At 35.8% G+C, this 20,273-nt stretch overlaps 1 protein-coding gene across 1 annotated transcript in view; it reads right to left on the reverse strand.

The window, feature by feature from the left end:
• PGAP5 (Per1-like protein PGAP5) overlaps nt 1-20,273 on the reverse strand; it is a 53,771-nt gene that overhangs the window by 18,834 nt on the left and 14,664 nt on the right. The window contains exons 4-8 of the mRNA XM_081743660.1: nt 19,700-19,770; nt 14,509-14,650; nt 12,932-13,098; nt 12,161-12,243; nt 1,628-1,750 (exon numbers count right to left, since the gene is read on the reverse strand). Of these exons, the coding sequence (XP_081599786.1) occupies nt 1,628-1,750; nt 12,161-12,243; nt 12,932-13,098; nt 14,509-14,650; nt 19,700-19,770 (586 nt within the window). The remainder of the gene's footprint in view (nt 1-1,627; nt 1,751-12,160; nt 12,244-12,931; nt 13,099-14,508; nt 14,651-19,699; nt 19,771-20,273) is intronic.

Below are 20,273 nucleotides of genomic sequence, written 5' to 3' on the forward strand. Positions count from 1 at the left end.
ATATTCCAAATTAAGGAAATAATGAAAAAAATTTCTCCTGCCATGCAATAGATTTCCATGTTGAAGTTGAATCCCCGATACATGTATATTTGCCACTTTTATTCACCAATAGTTAACCACTCGCAACACTCAGGTTATTATTTTCTTCCCTAATCAGTGAGGCAACCCATGAGCTCCTGTGATCGCAGTATGTCATTTGACTCCCACGATGTGTATTGTCACCTGTCAAACTCTCTCTCTCTCTTTCGGGTTTAAGGCTCTCTTTCGTTCAAAAACTATATAAATGAAAAATAATGCGATCGTTTTGAGAATACTGTTAATTGATTAAATCGAATCAGTGCAAGAGAGAGCTCATTGCAAGATGCTATTGAGTTGTGTTTATCTTCTCATTGTGTACAATTTGTCAGCACATTAAAAAAAAAAAAAAAAAAAAAAAAAAAACGCTAAAGTGTGTATGTATGTATGTATGGTTTTTGATGCACTTGTTGTGTGTATCAACTTTCGAACTCAACTACCTTTACTTATGTGTCTTGCAATGTTTCCCTTTCTTTCTCCAAAATCATCTGTTTTCCTAATTCTCACTCTAAAATTTAAAAATTTGCTGGTAATAGGTGTTTGTATGTTGTCCTCTTATTTTATTTGCTCTTCTTAAAAGACGTTAGGAAGTTCTAATGAACTTTTAGTTTCGTTTATGGTGCTGGCGTGCTTTCTAGCTTTCTTTCGATTTATTATGTGATTGCGAATATTTTTCTGTGCTACGAGAGACATTGCTCAGGTTATTTCTCTAGAATTACCGTCTAACTTTACAATAGAACTTGAACGTAAGTGTCATGGCTTCTTGCTGTGGGCGGTCGTGATGAATAAAGGTCTTTTACACAATTCCGTTACCCAGATGTACATTTTTCTTCTTCTATCGCTGAAAGACTAGATGCTATTAGGAAGCGAATGAAGAAAATACGTGGTTTGAAGAAAAACAGAACACAGTCTTCATTCTATAAACCAAAAATTGTATTTGAATATGTGCTTTACAGAATATACGAATACGTCATTGATCAATTAACTGGATCGGTAGAGTAACTGTCACATCCTTTCACTAAATGCTTCATCAAATAGGGAAAGGAAGAAGGAAAGAAATACTGAAGAGCACCTGTAGGGAAGTAATCCAATTGGGCGCAATACTGGCGATATAGGGCCACGTGATAGTATTGTAGGTGAAAATATTAGGTGGAGGAAAATAAAATTTGCAGGACGGATTGGTCAGCATGAGTTGAATTAGCGATACTCTAACAATACTGTAACTGTTACAGTATTCTTATGATAATTAAGAATACTGTAACAGTTACAATGTACTCTTGGAGCAATGTCAGCTAACAATGAAATGTCTCAACTTTGAACAACTGACTTCGTTCCGTAAAAAGTACGGATAGAAAACACGTTATTCAACGCTCCAACAATGTCTATGATAAACATTATGATATTCTCACGAAATGGTATCCTATCCGCTTCCCATCCCTTACCTGCAATCCAGTCAAAGCTATCGTATCTACGTAATATTCAACTTTGAAATGTATCAGTTGGCTCCGCGCCACTCTGTATATCACGGTTATAAAGTTTAACTGATACTTACCATATCAGAAGATTCTCTAGAAAGACATTCCCATCGTTCTCTGAACTTCTGGAACTTCTCATCTTCAGGAGCCTCGTCAGGTTCGGAACACCCTGCATCCGACTCTCGATACATTGGAAAATGCTGTTAGATAGACACATTGATATTAGATACCTAGAACTACACGCATATCAAATTCGTGCAGCTTACTTTCAAAGAAATCACTAAAAAACAATATTATATATAGACTATTATTACTACTATCACATTAAGGCAACCAATTATGACTAAAAGCAGTGAAACCTGTGATCTTTCTTTTGTAGCAAACAGATTAAATGATGCAGTAAATTTTAAAATTCCTTGTAACCTTACTGTCTTAAGCAGACGCTGCATAACGTTGAAAAAGAAATCCACAATAGATGTGAAATACGAAATATAGTCCTGATTTGAATATATAAGATTTAAGTTGTTTCTTATGTTTTCAACCAAATATTTATTACTCAGGGTTGATCATATTATAAAGTTGTTACTAAAGGTGAATTTTCCTTAATCCAATCTCTGTTGTCAATCTGTCACGAACAGACAGATTTAAATAGTTTTCTGTAATTTATAAGAACCTATTACTACCTGTAAGTTAATGTAAACGGTCTCAAACCGTTCAACTTATTTAAGATAATGTCAGAAGAAATTACGCACAGACTACCCATGTTTATTGGCGAATATATGATTCCATATATAACAAGAATTCCGAAGGAAGATCAGCTGAAACGTGTCTGGAAATAGGGCACAGAACTGCATTATTCTTTTATCAGTCAGTCAATTGTTAGTAATTAACATAGGCTCTCTTTTTAAAAATGTATTAAGGATAAAGGGTAAAAAGGACGTATTGTATATGATGGAGAATAACTGCCATACTATCCTGTTGTAAAGTAGATAGTTGTTTTCTGTAGCTAATAAAGAGTTGCTACATTGTTCTTTTCTTCATATTGGAAGACAAGCTCTCAGGGTTGAGTGATTTCAATTAACTTGTTTAAACCATGGTTAAATAAACTTTTTTTTTTTTTCGTTCTTTTTGGACAGTAATTTAGGAGTAATATTCGATTATAAGTAAACTGTCATCTTTCGGAAATAAATATTGTATGAAATAACTCGTATCATATACTACTGGCATTATTAGCTTCGTTAGAGGGATCTTTTTTTTTTTTTTTTTTCTAGTGCTGTAACACAAACTACGCGTACAATTCAAAAATTATATGATAATTATACTGTATTATTAAATTTATAAAAACGACATATAAAACTGTTAGAAAAACTAGTATAACACACTATCTACTACAAGAGAAATCCACGAGTAAATTTTATTACACAAACTATCAATGTAAACTTAACAAAGAGCCTGTGGGCCCTCCCGCACGGCAAGGTCTGCGGGGCCGTTAGTTACGCTCCTGGGCCCGTTCCAAACATGACAAATTAATTAAGGAGATAATATTGACAGATCTCAAAGCCATGTGTATTTTAGTGTGTATTACGATAGAATTGAGGTCATATTAGTATGTTATTATATGTGTATTTTAAAGTGTATTAAATACATTTCACAATAAGGGAAAACTGTAATTAGGCATTTTCCTGTTGTTTTTCCGAAATAAATAAATAAATAAATAAATATGAATACATATTATTTCCAGGGCCCCTAATAGTAGATATTTTTTACTTAAATGGCCCACGACTCATTTTTGTTTTATTTACCTTTTGTGTGCTGTTTTCTTTAAGTAATGTAGTGTCTGTTTGATGCTTCATTTATAATTTCACGTTCGTATCGTATATAGAACAGAGCCCTGCACGGGCCGGGTGCGCCCGGTTCGGCCCGCAATGTGCCCGGCCAGGCCCTGCCCGTTTCAAGTAATATCAAACTGCACCGAGCCGTAAGCGGGCCGATCCGGGCCGGGCACATTCCGGGTCGGACACAAATGCTATAGGGCCGAATCGGGCACACGTATTTTCAGGTCGACTCGGCCCAGACACTGTAACAGACGGATCGGAAACTAATGTTGTCAGCCTATGTTAATCGCAATGTGTTTGGGAAACTAATTCTTTATTTAAGACTGTAAAGTACTGTACTACTACTCTTATTATTACTACTACTGCTACTGCTATTATTATTATTATTATTATTATTATTATTATTATTATTATTATTATTATTATTTCTAATACTATTACTACTACTACTATTACTTCTACTACTACAATTGCTACGACTTTGCGTCAGAGTTGACACGTCTGGTGGTACAGACTTTACAATCGAAGTACAGAAAAAATCGGAGAAATACTAGTTATTATGGCCGGTCTGCGTAGAATGTGAACCGATGCTTGATCTACGAGAGGAACGGTGGCTCAGTAGGTAAAGCATTCACATCTGGTGCTAGAGGTCGTCGGATCGATTCCTCCTCGTGTTATGTGAGCTTTCTGGTGAACAAACACCGTGAGCGTGGGAGTTTTCGGAGTGGTCCGTTTTCGTCCACTGTCTTTATTCCACCAATTCATCCATCATCATGCATACGCCTTAAGCCGTAATTGCCTAAAGAACATATGATAAAGTCCTTGGCCTACTAATTAGAATTTGGTCCGCTACCATTAGACCACGGAGACCGAAACCATGAATTGGCGTGTTCTTAAGATTAGCGCAATTTGTAGTAATGTTCAATTAGCAAGGCAGATTCCAAATCGTGTTACATGTTCCTGTATTCTTTATAATTCGATGCTACAATAATAATAACAAACCACAATGATCAAATAAATCACCCAGACCCCAGGGTCGATTAAGTGTTCCTGGAACGGTTCGTACGGAGTGTTCCTGCTCCCGTTTCCTCCAAAATTCTCATTCCACCAATTCTTCTATCATCATTCATTTGCCTTAATTATCCGTCTCCCTTAGTCTAAAGGGTATAATCGTGGAAAGTTAAACTGAAAGATTTCATTTCACTGTCATTTCTATGCACTCTCAAAATTGGGAGTTTCGAGGTTAAGCGATTTGGCCCGGAAGTTGATTAGTTAGTCTGTCGCTCAGTACTACTTGTTATACAAGGTGATACTTTATAGGGTTTAAAACTTCAATCAGTTATAATTCTGTATTGGAACCACATACAAACTTATTTTATATGTCATTATACTGCAAAATATTTCAAGTTTTTTTTTTTTTTTTTTTTTTTTTGTGACAAATCCATTTTGGCTCAATGTGTGCACCTGCGGTCATCCTGGACACATCCCAACCAAAGTCGCTTTCCTGCCAAACAGTAGCCAGCATTTCATGGAAAACGTCCGCGATGGCTGTTGTGATGCGATGTTTCAGTTCATTAACATTATCAGGTAGGGGAGGGGTGTACATTTTATCTTTCACAAACCCCCACAGAAAGAAGTCAAGTGGCGTGTAATCTGTAGACCACGGCGGCCAGGCAATTGATCCACTACGACCTATACACTGATCTGGGAAACGCTGATCAAGAAATTCTCTTATGTATATCAGGTAGTGCGGCGGGGCGCCATCTTGTTGCCACCATAAGCGGCCATCGTAGTCATCTTCATCTAACTGTGGAACAACAAAGTTCTGGAGCATATCAAAATAGGCGATGGTGCTCTCAGCAAAGAAGAATGGTCCATACACCTTTGCTCTGGACACATCGCAAAACACGTTCATTTTGGCGCTCAAACACGAACCAGCTCCATGTGAGCATGTGGATTTTTCGTGGCCCAAGTACGACAATTGTGTGTGTTGACTCGGCCGGAAAGGTGAAAAGTTGATTCATCACTGTATACCGCATTGTTCAAGAATGACTCATCACCATTAATGCGATCAAACATGGTAACACAGATTTCATGTCGGGTATGTTTATCCGCTTCACTCAATGCTTGAACCAAGGACAATGTGTATGACTTCATGGACAAACGTCTACGACATAGGAGCCAAACAGTGGTCTGAGGGATACTAGTTTCTTGTAATGCACATCGTATAGATTTCCGAGGACTGTGGACAAAACTGCTTCCATCACATCGTCAGTCACGGGTGAGCGCCCTGGAGCCGTTGTGTGTCGCACAGAACAACCTGTTTCAACAAATGTCTGGTGCCATTTGTACACTGTTGGTCTGTTGGGTGGTTCCTTGCTGTATTGTATGCGAAACTTACGCTGTACACTCGTTGTTGACTTCGTTCCTTCAAACCAAAATACGCATTGAGCTCACCAACGAAAGTCTTCATTTTCAACGACTGACCGGTGGCGCCGCGCGTGGTCACCTCCGCAACTACTCAATACGTGAGTTAAACTTGAACTGCCTTATGCAGAGTTGTTTTGACGTTTGATTAGCGTCTTACTAAAAGCCTGATTACTGCAGGAAACATATGTTAGTCGAACTCTTTAGTATGATTCTAATCATGCTTCAGAGCGACTCTGCATAAGGCTCGAAGTGTTTTTCCAGTCTGTATAATGACATATAAACCAAGTCTGTATGTGGTTCCAATCAAGAATTATTTAACTGAATTTGTAAAAGAATCACCCTTTTATATATTCAAATAATAATGGCTATTACTTTTGTCATGTTCTGCCAAGATCTCTGGCTGCTTGAAGTTAGGAAACTGGAAGGCACCGTGTGTAAGATGTTTGCTATCACTTCGTCAGGGTAATTGTGATATTTTTGTTAACTCTTTTTTATTATTATTATTATTTCGGTTGAGAGGATTGCACTGGAAGTTGTGCCTCAAGGGATGCTGAAATAGATACTGTAGCTTTTAGGTAGACGGTACATTTGAACTCGCCCGAAAGATCCTGCACACATGAAACAAGCAACGGCGATTGTGGTGCTTAAGTTTGTCTTTTCTAGGTACTTCAGAAGTTCGTTCCTCATGGTTCTTCCCGTCCAAGATTATATATATATATATAAAAAAAAAAAAAAAAAAAAAAAAAAAACATATTGGGAGATTAGGAACATGTACTAATTGCGTTAGTAGGTACCGGCGCAATTCAATATGAAAATTTAGATTAAAAGAACTGTGTTTAATGTGCATTATGTTCAGGAGAGGTAAGGGCACAAGAGATGCAGTTTGATTATTAAGGGTGATCGGTGAAAGATTTATAGAAAAAGGGAAAGAGGTGTATGTGGTATTTATTGATCTAGAAAAGGTTTATTACCGCGTTAATTGGAAATATTGTTGTTTTAAATTCTTAAGAAAGTTGGGTTGGAAAATAAAGATCGAAGACTCATAATAAACTTATATAGGAACCAACAAGTAAGTTTTAGAATAGGGGATAAAATGACAACGGAGAGTTCAATTGGAGGGGGAGTTCAATAGGGATGCTGTCTATCGCTTACATTATTTAATATCAACCTAAAAGAAATAGTGAAAAGACCTTACAAAATGAAGACGGCATTTCGGTAGGAGATAGAATGATTAGGTGTATATGGTTTGGAGATGATATGGAGTCTGTAGAAGAATCTGAAGAGGAAAACAATAAGTTGTTAGAAAACTTGAGGGAGGGCTGTGAAGAATATGGGATGAAAATAAATGTTCGAAAGACAAAAGCCATGGTGATTGGAACGAAGGGATTGGTGTCAAATATAGAACGAAGGGATTGGTGTCAAATATAGAAGTGGAAGGTGAGAAAATAGAACTAGTGATTAGTTTTCGATACCTAGGTAGTATTATTAATAATGACATGAAATGTGAATGTGAAAAAAAAAGTAAGGATAGGAATGGCGAAAGAAGCATTTAGGAGGAAGAAAATACTATTTTGTGGAACTATGAATAAAGAGTTGAGAAAAAGATTCATACACTGCTTCGTGTGGAGTATTGTACTGTATGGGACAGAAACAGAAATTACGCAAAAATGATCAAAAATGACTGCAAGCTTTTGAAGTGTGAGTGTGGAGAAGAACGGGAGAATTAGTTGGGTCGAGCGGAAAATGAATGACAGGGTATTAGAAATGGTGGGGTTGAAAGAAAGAATTTTAGATATTATTAACAGGAACAGAAACTGTTTGGGATATTAGGTCAGAAGGATTTGTATCGTGATGGACGTCCTAGAGGGTATAGTGCAAAAATAGAAGGGAGAGGGCGAATAAGACTAAAATGAATGAATGATAACAAAGCAGAGAAATCGTACGTGACGATAAAGAAATTAGCGGAAGACCGTGTAGCATGGAAGTTCCTCAATTGCAGCAAGTGACTTGCCAATAATGGCAGAATACCTGTGATGATGATGATGATCATGTTCATTTTTATGACACTTGCAGGATTATAATAAGTATTCATTTATATTGTCTAAATAATTTGTATGTGTGTATGTTGACATCATTTTCTTGGAAATCGTATTTGGTATTAAAGTATATGTCTAGTAGTAGAGTCTACAGGGTGGCCAGAAAGTCCCGTTACTCCTTGATAAATATTGATGTAAGTTTTCCCGTTACCCCTTGATAAATGCTAATGTAAGTTTTCCCATTACTCCTTTATAAATACAAATGTAAGGTTTTCCATTGTTCCAGATTGTGTGAACGATGGCTGATACTTCCAGTTACAGTATTGGAGAACGTGTTATTGGAAGTTGTTGGGTACATGAGAGAAACCCAGAACTCACCATCTGTGATAGTGCGCTATGGGAGTTCATTATGGGCATCGTTGCATAAAAACGTTAGGATACCACTTTCGAACTGACAGAAGCAGTGAAAGAAGTTTTCACTCAAGTTACACCTGAAATGCTCCTCAAAATGTCTCTCAGAACCTGGCGGCTTTGTCATGAGAATGACGGTCGAGAGACTGATTCTTTGACTTAATGTTTCCTACCTCAGTAAAACTTCTCGAAAGCATTGTCGTTCATGTCATTCAGTTCTTTCCGTGTAGTTATTTACGTAGGTTTAGTGGTTTATGTTACTTATTTTCACTTGGCGTGGAAGACCCGGGTTCGATTCCTGGCGGGAGCTCATGTGGTTCGGATTCCACGTTAATTAGTAGATCTACGTCTCATATAGCCTCGCTGCTCAAAGGGACGTTAAACTCAAAATCAACTCAACTACTTATTTTCAGGGGTAAGGGAATCTGTGTCCACCCTGTATATTTTGATAATGATTTGTTAGCAGTGCGGATATATAATTTATTTATATGTGAGGATGTTCATGTGTAGTTAGGCCTATCTAGTAAGCCTAACAGAACATGGGAAGTTCCTGTTTAACTATCTACTCCAACACACACAATAAATTTGATAGTTGTAATACCATATTACATACAACTGAAAACACGGGAAAACATATTGCATATGGTCTTTAAAAACCTTAGAATGAAAAAAAAAAAAAAAAAAAAAAAGCACGGAGAACGAACCTCTGAACAACCAAACCAGACTGCAACATCAAAAATTGACATGTTACTTATTTTCGAGGTATTTACGAAAAATTACAAAATTTGCGGTAGTTTGATTTTGCCGGCAAAAATCTTTTAAAATATATAACAGTGTTCGTTTTACTAGGCTTCTTCTTAACTTAATTAAATATTAGGTTGGGCTGCCAAACTCCAATTGTAGATGCACATATTGTTGATAAGTTTTTGCTAGTTCATTTTGGCGTATCACATTGATTATTAGTGCAAGCACTGACATAATAGATTAAAATATTAAACAAGAATGGAAGGTTGCAAGCAACAAATCATTGAGGAAACATAGTAGTTTGAAAGGAATAATTTACAAAATGCGAATTTCGTACTTCTTTTATTGTATGAGTACTCATTGGCTGTTGGCTATGACCTCATCACTTCTATGACGTCTTTCCTTGAGTCTGCCTTGAAATCAACCTTCGATAAGGAACAGTCGAGGAAGGTTCATAAATATGACTTTTTTTCAAGTAGTCCTTGAACTTCAAGGAACACTTATCCGAGGAAGCCTTGAAGTCAAGTCAAGGAACAGTTCAAGGAGTGTTTATAAATACGGGCCTAAGACTTTTACGTCCATGAGCTGTATTATATAATAAACATGGCTGGACAGAGCAAGCATAGATAACAAATAGACAGACAGAACAGGAATATAGAAAGCAAACCTTGGGTAACCTTTTACACAATTTTCCCATTCGAGAAGGGCAAATAGACAGTGCAACGTTATGACGACACATTTCTCATTTTCCATCGAATATTGAACGATTGACTTGACTTATCACACTTGATTTTTCTCAGGCCGGTTACACCCGGCCAGTTTAGGGTCCGGCCCGTTCTCCGCTCGCTTCGAGAATCAGGGCCGGGCCGGGCCGGGTCGGGTCGAGCCGGGCACAGAATATAGATCCAGCCTTCGGGCCTGGGTTTGCAGGGCTCTGATATAGAGTAAGAAAATTTTGTCTTAAAATAGGCCTCCTCGAACGGCGGGGAGCTTCCCTGGGGGAGTTGCCCCCTGCCCCCTCACAAGTTACGGCGCTGCACTTACGTAAAATCAGATTTGCTTTTGCAGTAAACTGTACATTAGTCGCGTCATTTGATAAAGGTATTGTAACATATAAAAGACGGTAAGAAACTGGGTAATCGATTTTCATTTTGTACAAATATAGTTCTCCTTATATAGTTCCCGTGTTCTCCTGTTTGCTTATCGTACCCCTTATTCATGAATCCTAAAACTGCCGGTATGTCTATTACTCCTTTATGCGGAAAAACTGTATTTAGTATTCTAATATAAATACTACATTTCAAAACAAGTTTTTAACATAAACAAACAAACAAAAAAAATGATTTAATCGGGAAAAAACTGGTTTAAACAAAAAAAAAAGTTTTTTGAATTTTTTTTTATTATACCCTCCCTTTTTTTTATAACTCTGCTTATTCTTATAGTAGAATGACTAATATGATATTTGAGAGAAGTCTCGTGGCTAAGTAGTTAGCATATGTGCCTTTGGATCCGGGTTCGACTCCCGGGGATCCTTACCTTTGTATCTCCTATTGTAGTTTTTGTTTTCTTTTAAATAACAAAGAAACAATTACAATAGGAGATGTAAAGGTAAGGATTCGGTGGTGCTGTAATAAAAATGGTACTGAAGACGTTCCCATAGAAGAAAGAAAAATTCAATTAATTTAACAAATACGAAGGCACAAGGTAAGTCACTTTACTTATGAATACGTGCCCTATAGCTTCTAAAGAGAGATAAATGATGTAATTTCGTTTTTCCATCATATATATTCATCCAACAACATTCAGTGCAATTCCTTTATATTAGTCGCAGTTGGTCACTAATAGTACTCAACTTATAAACAATCCACAAGTTACAGAAGAAATAAATTCAAGAAGTTTTATAAAAATAAAACATTTAAGAAAAGTACAACTAAATTGTTGCTTATTAAAGCCTGCTTGTATCATGTTATATTGATTACTTTGCCTTTTTCTAATTTGATGGATATAAACAATATCTATTGCTTCGTTTTATATTTGCATAATGTGTATTTTCCGTTCAAGTGTAGAAATATGATAAATTCATGTATTTACACGAAATTTTACACTCGAACGAAACATATAGGAAAACATGTAAAATAAAATACACTCACCAAGAGAAAGCAGTGTAGTTTTAAATCGTTGAACTTGTTTTATTTAAATGACATCCGAGCACACAGTACAAAATATATTAAATTTTACTGCTTTCAAAGAGCAAAAATACACTCAGAAACCTATGTTTGAGTTTCGTGTTTATCACTGAAATATTAAATTTTTGATTCAGTAATCTGTGTTGTGACTTGTGATGTTTTAATAAATTTTGATAAACCAAAGTTTGAGGTGCTTCAGCACCTTTTAAGGTAATGCCTTCTCTTTTTAATAATCATATTTAACCATGTTATCCTAATCTATCATTAGTTGATGTAGTAACTCACGCTTCCGGTTATGTTTTTCTCTAAAGTCACTGGTCAACACAATACAAACAAAAGGAAACATTTATGTACAGACTGATAGTAACAGTCTAGCTGACTTGAACAGCAGTAACTTGTCCCCGAAGAACTTCTTCATACTCTAGAATCCCTATCAATATCAACAGAATGATTCCACAGTAACGCTTATACCCAGAGTTCATTTCATTTTATTCGAATTTAAACTGTTTATTACCAAAGCTTCAGGTAGAAAGCCTAAAGCATGGTAAATATCACATTTAGAAGAGTGACTCCAATAAATAAAACTCTATTACAGTACAACAAATTTCATGAAGTTAATATGTGAAGATAGATAACTTTCTGTAATTGCAGTAAACAAGGCGTATTTGTATATTTCACATCACTGTCACGAAGATATTTATAACTAAATAAATTAAACTTTTGCTGCTGTATTCGAGTTTTACGGATGAACATTTTCAACACAAGAGTCAAGTTCTGACAAGAATTACATGATTAAACTGTTATATGACAAGTCTACAAGTCCATTTGACTCGAATGACAAATTATTCTATTTGAGAATAGTTAGCAATATATATATATATATATACTACACAAAATACTATTTATAAACTGGAATGTCAAATATTCGATAACCAATCAATAGGCCCATACACTCTACGAAGTCTTACCTGTAGAACAATAGGTCGACTATACTGAGAGAGCTCCATGTTCTTCTCGCATTTCGTAATGCCTTTCGTACATTTCAATCTTCCTGCAAGATAAATGAAAACATCAGAAATGTTTCTGACATATTAACACATTGTAAAGTTAAAAAATACAACCTAGTCCCACGCCTTCGTCCCTGACTCGTCCCTTCCACGGGTCAACCTCACTAGGAGGGTATTTCAAAATGAAATTAAATTTCTAGTTTAACATCGTACGATTATGCGTTTTAGACTGAAAAAGACAAATAATTAATGAAAGAACTATTGGAATGAAAATGTGGGTGGAAACGGAAGAACCTCAAGGATGTCCACAGACACGATGTTTTCCACCACAAACCCACATGGCCTGGAATCGAACCAGGGACCTCTCGCAGCACATGTGAGCCACCGCCTCCTCATTCCCCCTAAAGCAGAATTGTTAAATCCTCGACTAAAGATAGCCTTTTTTAGTATTTAAAATAATAGAGCTGAGTGTTTCGACTGTTTGTTAAAACAGAGCAAGTTGTGTTTCGTGTGACCTATATGTTAGAACTTACAAGTGTCATTACTTTCATTCTCACATTGAGCTATTTCAATCAATATTAATATATGTTCATACCTTGTATTATTAGAAAAGTTACTGCAGAATAATAATCCACTCAGTTTTTTTCCCTACTTACTAGTGGAATAACAGATTTTCAGTTGATTATATTATATACTAAAGATAAATTTAACTAACCACAGCAGATTGCTTACCTGATATTTTCTGCAGCTGTAGTTCCGCAGGACGACAAAGAAAACAGCCATCTCCTTCCATTGCCATACTACTGATTAATACAAAGTGATTACCTTGAATTGTCACCATGCGTACAGATGGTGCATTGAATGCGGAAGAAAAGCGTTCTTGTAAGTATGGACTAATGCTAAAAATATAAGAATTGTTTTTATTAGAAATTTTCAGAAAAAAGATAAGATACAGAAATTGTTTTCGAGCGTGACACTTTCTTATAATACTAAAAGTTTAAGAATAATGTTTTTTCTTCCATATTTGTTTCTTCCATCAAAAATGGAAATTAATTAAATTTTGAAATGAAATAAAAAATGAGTTTTTTAAAAATAATGTTTATATTTATCTATTCTCCTTATGTCAACAACTTACCTTTAATTATGTACTTTAAATGAACTAATGAGAGCCAAATTTTTATATATTATCTACTAGTTGAATATACCCATTCTTCGCATGGGGGCTGTATTTGGAAGTCAACGCCTATGGGAGTATCACCATTCATTTCAGCGATCGCGAAAACTATGGATTCGACACTAATATCGGTCATTTTGGCCTACTTTTACATCTCTCGGTATCCCCCCGCTGACCCCCGGCCCGCATGCAATGGTAGCTGAATTTGAAAGTCATCGCTAATGGAAATGTCACCATTGATCTCAGAGACCGTGAAAACTATGGATTTGACACTAATATCGGTCATTTTTAATTATTTTTACGTTCCCCCGGCCCGCAGCCGAATAGGGTGAATTTGGAAGTTAATGCGATCGGAGTTTCACCATTGATCTCCGCGACCGCGAAAACTATGAATTCGACACTAATATCGGTCATTTTCTACTACTTTTACATGTCCCGGTAAACGTCCCCCTGGTTCGAATTTTGAGAAAAACGCTTCGTCTTGATCTGGGGCCTGGACCAAGGTACCCGTGATCAAATTTTGGTAACTCTCAGTCCACTCATCTGGTCCCAAGGCCGCACACAAACAGACAGACACACAAACAAACTCTTTATTTTATTTACGTTAAATTTTCTTCAACAGGGTTTGTTTTCAGAGGAGATTATTGGTAAGTTAGTTTAATATATAACTTACAAGAAACTATTCCTTAAAATAATTAAATATTTAAGGTTTCTTCTGTCTGTGCCGAATCTTGAACTGCTAAAAGAAGCCTTAATACTTACTTATTTTGGGGAAAGATTTTTATCTAAATTATTCATTTAACTTATTGAACAAAAATCTCATAATACTTTCTGAAATAATTCCCGTTGAAGAATATCTATTATAAACACGCGAAATTTTAGTTTTATTCCAACAAAGGATCTAATCTAAGTTGTCGACATGAATTCTAAGTGTTCTTTGCGAAATACATATAACACATTTATCTATTCTAGACCTGGCTTCGATTCCTGGCGGGAGACCTGGCTTCAATTCCTGACAACTCATATAGTTCGGATCCAACGTTAAGATGTACGTAGCCTCGCTGCTGAAAGGAACGTTAAACTCTAATCCAACATTTATTCATGTATTTTTAAATGAAAAGACAATTTTACTCACCTGTAATGGAAACCAATATCATGATTGCCCACCACTACAAAAAGTTGAGTATCCTCTGGAACATGAAAAAGATTATGAAATCTATTCACGTAGTACGTGAATTCCTTTTCACTGCACCAAAGACCTTCATCGAAAAGATCACCTACGAAAGAATTTAGATCTAGTATTATTTCTTTTTTAAAATAATAGAAAAGAACTAAAAGCATGTGGAAGTCCTTTTATCAGATAATAAATATACGTATATAGACCAAATAATAAAATAATAAATGTATGTATTTTCTAAGGAAGTTACATGACAACAAGAACACGTTTATATAGGGCATATTAAGGATACAAACTTATGACTATGTCACTAGTTATTCCTCTAATTTTCTAATAATTTTACAAATGACAATAATGCTCCCAACTTCAAATATAAGAGGAATCAACACTACCAGGGAAAGGGAAAAAATTAATTCAATCAACACTTCTGCTTTCTTGATCTTATAATGAGACTCAATGGCAGTTAGCGTGGGTTTCCTCGGGGTTCTCCCGTTTCCTCCCACTTTCTTCATTCCACCATTTCATTAATTACTCATCCTCACCGTCTCCTTTAGCTTAACCGGCATAACCGTGGGACGTAAAACTCAAAGATTTCATTTTTTTTTCAATGGCAGTTATTCCATTACTTTGCAAGCCCGTAAACAGGTTTAAGCAACAACAGCGGTGGACACTAAGAAACTACAGAAGTTAATGCAACAGTTTGTTTGTACTAAAACTCAGGAGTGGTGAATAGAAATCATTGAAGTGTATGGCAGAACACTTGATGCCAATTTTTCCATTTACACGTTTTAAAGTGCTATAATACTGTTAATCAAAAAAATAGATTCCAGCTAGCATCACGTCTGCGGTTGAGGATGATTCCAGGGAGGATCGGAATGTTGTGAGGATAATGACTAAAATACGAAAGAAGCTAGGGGTAAAAAGTGAGATTTTTCAGTTTTAATCTATGTATTCAAGAGCACAGTTTAGTAGCAATATTTGATAATTTCTTTTTCTATAGCTATCAACGTTGAAACCGAAAACGGTTGATTTCTACCACTTCCGGTTTCAATAAAAGGTTACTGAAAGAAATGGAACCTGTTCCTAAGATGCTGAATCGATTCCACAACACCGCTTCTAGATATCTCTTACCGTTTTTACTCTATGGAAATCAATATTGAAACCGGAAGTCGGAAGTACTAGTAAATGTGAACCACTTCCAGTTTAGGTAGAGGGTTATGTGTGGTTATAGTATGTCTTCTTTCGACGTTAAATCGATTCCAGAAAAACACTTGTCCCTATCTATTACTGTTTTCTGTCGTTGACGATCAACATTAAAACCGGAAATGGTAGATTTCTAGCACTTTCTGGTTGAACAGAGGGTTAATGCAAGAAATGAAACCTGTTCTTGGGACGCTCAATTGATTTTAAAAACCCGATTCTTGATATCTCTTACCGTTTTGCTATGATACCTGTCGATAGACGGACATCGCTCTGAAAGACTTCCGACAGTTACGCATACCATAGTTTGGAAATCTATCATAGTAGTTTCTCACTGACAAGGATAGCGTCTTAAATAGATGGAAAGATTTCTTTGATGATTTGCTTAACACGCAACCAAAAACTAGTGTGCGTGGAGAAAAGGAGATACACACCGCAGAACCGTATATTCCAGAACCCAACCGAATAGAAGTACAAATCGCTATAAAGAAATTAAAGAAACACAAATCTCCGGGTGTAGATGAAATTCCGGCTGAGTTAATTTTAGCTGGAGGCGAAAAATTGTGGAACAAGATACACAAACTCATTCTCCTCATATGGAACAAGGAAGAATTGCCACAAGAGTGGAAAGAATCGATCACTGTTCCAATTCACAAGAAAGGCGACCAACTGACTGTAATAATTATCGAGGCATTTCTCTTCTCTCAACATCCTATAAAATCCTTTCAAATATTCTATTAGCAAGACTGACCCCATACGCAGATGAAATTATTGGAGATTATCAGTGCGGATTTAGACGAAATCGATCAACTATCGACCAAATTTTTACCATTCGCCAAATACTCGAAAAAAAAATGGGAATACAATACCCCGGTACATCAATTATTTATTGGTTTTAGAAAGACGTACGACTCGGTTAGGAGAGAAACATTATACAACGTTCTTACAGAACTTGGAATACCGAGAAAGCTAATTAGATTAATTAAGATATGTTTAAATGAATCCCAAAGTAAAGTCCGGGTAGGAAAATTTTTGACCACGAGCTTTCACGTCGAAAATGGCCTGAAACAAGATGCGTTGTCACCATTATTATTTAACTTCGTTCTGGAATACGCTATATGGAAAATCAAATATAGCAACCAGGGCCTAGAGTTTGAACGGTATTCACTAGGTTATGGCATATGCTGATGACGTAAATTTAATAGGAGATGATAGGAAAACAATAGAAAGAAATGCAGAGATCTTATTAAACGCTTGCAGGGACATGGGTTTAGAAGTAAATGCAGAGAAAACTAAATACATGGAAGTGCGTCGGGACCGGAATACAGTAAATTATGGATGCGTTAAAATATTAAATAATACTTTTGATAAAGTGGATAGTTTCAAATATCTAGGATCAATATTAACAGAGGAAAATCATATTCACGGAGAAATTAAATGTCGACTAAAAGCACGGAATTCGTGTTACTATTCGGTTCAAAATCTCTTGTCGTCGCGAATTCTGTCGAGGAATTTGAAGCTTAAAATATACAAAACGATAATCATGCCTGTTGTTCTGTATGGCTGCGAAACATGGTCACTTACTCTGAAGGAAGAACATAGACTGAAAGTATTTGAGAACAAGATCCTGAGACGAATATTCGGACCCAAGAGGAACGGGAATGGAGGATGGCGGAAACTTTATAACGAGGAACTACATAATTTATATGGTTTACCCAACATTGTTAGGGTCGTCAAGTCTAGGAGACTTAGGTGGGCAGGTCATGTAGCTAGAATGGAAGAAAGTAGAAACGCTTTCAAAGTCTTGACTGGAAGACCAATCGAAAAACGACCATTAGGAAGACCTAGGCGCAGATGGGATGACAATATTAAGATGGATCTCGCAGAGATTGGAATACAAAGTAGAAACTGGATGCAGTTAGCTAAGGATAGAAGTCAGTGGAGAGCTTTTGTGAACGCGGCATTGAACCTCCGGGTTCCATAGGCCATAGAGTTAGTTAGTTAGTTAGTTATAGTTTGGAAATCTAATAAAGTCATATATATGTCCGTTTCTTGATACCATCTTTTGTTTCGGTACTGCCCGTTTTGAGAGGTGTTTGAATCTTATGTAACCTTTTTTTTTTCCAAAGTAACAATCCAGTAGTCATTTTTCTTTACAATGTTCAATAAAAAGATAAAAAGCTGACTTCCGTTGTCCTGTTCTTTTCATTAAAACTCTGTGAAAGAAATTGTCCAATGTTAGTTTCGTTTCTATTTGTGTACGCCAAATTTGCATATATTTATTAGATGCCTCCTGTATCTTTACGGTATGCATTCATTTGAAATTTACTTTTCTAAATATCGTCACGTCGGGTCTAGGACAGGCCGCACAAATCTTAAAACGGTCAAATCGCCCAAAAATATGATCAGAACGCCCAAATACAGAAATATTCAAGCAGAAGAGCCGCAAGATTCTTGAACAAGCAAACTTTATCGAATGAGTGTGACGTGGTATGCACAGTCGCATACAATGAAGCAGGTTCATATGTTTTTCCCCCGAATCTACGCTTCGCTTCAACATATTAATCCATACTTCTTAATATTATGTGTTGCTCATTAACTAAAAGTTTACCACCTAGTATGATCGTAAGCCGGCTTTTAAACAAACGGTGCACATGTTTAATAAAATAAATCAAAATAAATATTTAGAAACAGTTTTCTTTAATTTACAAACAAGATAAATCATACTAAAAACTAAAAATATAAATAATTTTCACGAAAATTATCCTTAGAAATATTGTATTTAAGAGTAACTAAAAAGAAAAGCATAGAAAACACACGGAAACGTGTTAGTCCTAATCTTAGATTTTATTTCGAGTCAAATCTAATTTTCATTTTAGTGGTATAAGTTTACGAAACATCAGAAAATATGGAACCAGTTTACTTGTAAACAATTGGATCATGATGTGAACATTCTGTTATACAATCATGTCTGTGAATTCGTCTTATGCGCTGATGACAGATTCACTTACATAATTAGAACTCACTACGTAAAGCTGGCACAGACATATTTCTTACTTCCTAAAATCTGAAATTTGTTCTGAAACTTCTGGAATCCGCACTCGGAAAAGCTTTATCACTGCATGTGGCTTTACGTTACGTCAACGAGTTTTAGATTATCGACCTCAGCAAAGATCCTAATATAAAATCTTAAGTAATTTTAAAGATGTTGTCCAGCGATACTCAGAAAATAAATGACGCAAGATCTATATCCGTTGCCATCATGAATATAATTTAAGTTCTATACTTTGCGTTTCGATTCAAATTCGCAAACTTCGATTTAAATTATAGCAGAAGGAAGCTGGTATTTCTATACGTGAAAAAGTATTTATTTCAAGTTTAGCACCACCGAAACAAAGGGTGTTCCGCATAGTTTTTACAGGACTAGAAAAGAATTACTAGCTATCATTACTTCGTTTCTGAAATAATAATTCACTACCAATCGAGACTATATTAGGATTGGATCTGAACAACAATCAAAAACATGGGATTGAAATATTCATCATCATCAGTATCTGCCAGGTATGTGTTAGAGAAATCTATTTGTGCTAGGCTTTTCCCAGTGCATAAGACTATTCATTAAGAGACTCATTAATTCACACTCTAAATTAAACTCTTTTTAAGTTTGATTCATGAGAATTTACTGTTGTGCCTCTTGCAAAATACTCCCAAACTAGAACATACAATTAGCAGAATTTCATATGCCAACATGAATAACTTTTTATTATTATTATTATTATTATTATTATTTTTTAACTTACAAGTAGAAATTTTGAATTCATCTAATCTGCCGTTTTGACTCTACATCTTGAAATAAAACAACATGCTACAAATGAAGAAAGAAAGAAGAAAAATAGAACTGGTTGAAACCAACAAACTCTTACGAATAAATTACGTACTAAAAACTTACCTAACACAAAAACTACGTCGGGTCTGTGAAGAGTCATTGCAGTTTGAAATGCACGATACATTTGCCATTCCCTGAAAGTAAAAATTTAAAAAAAAATAAATAAATAAGAAATTACAAATTACTACCAACTGTAAAACTTTGCACACATATTTTTACACATCCGTTATCAGTGAAATCGAAACTAGATATTAACATTTGAAATTTTAAACTGAGCAACAAGCGAATTGTAATCATCAAGGAGAGTGTAGATCCATGATATCTTGGTGTATAAAATTGTGTTATTGAAATACGTAATATCTCTGTTCTTCAAGCATCGATGTGCGATCAAATCCTTTTCGTGAGTTTTCCCACCTCCTAAGCTATTGATGTTGCATATACAAGGGTCGTTCAACTCAATCTGGGATTTTTTTCTTTCCAGGTTTAGATAGCCGCTAGGCTGGAGCTTTTGTATGCAGTAGAACAGCGTTTCCCAACCGGTGTGCCGCGAGGAAATCGAAACAAATTATTAATTTTATAGGAACCAAGTTGCAAGACATAGGGAAAATGTATATTTGTATTTCACATTACTATGAAC

This window comes from Thermobia domestica, chromosome 2 (assembly GCF_964235325.1).
Source record: "Thermobia domestica chromosome 2, izTheDome1.hap1.1, whole genome shotgun sequence".
NCBI lineage: Eukaryota > Metazoa > Arthropoda > Insecta > Zygentoma > Lepismatidae > Thermobia > Thermobia domestica.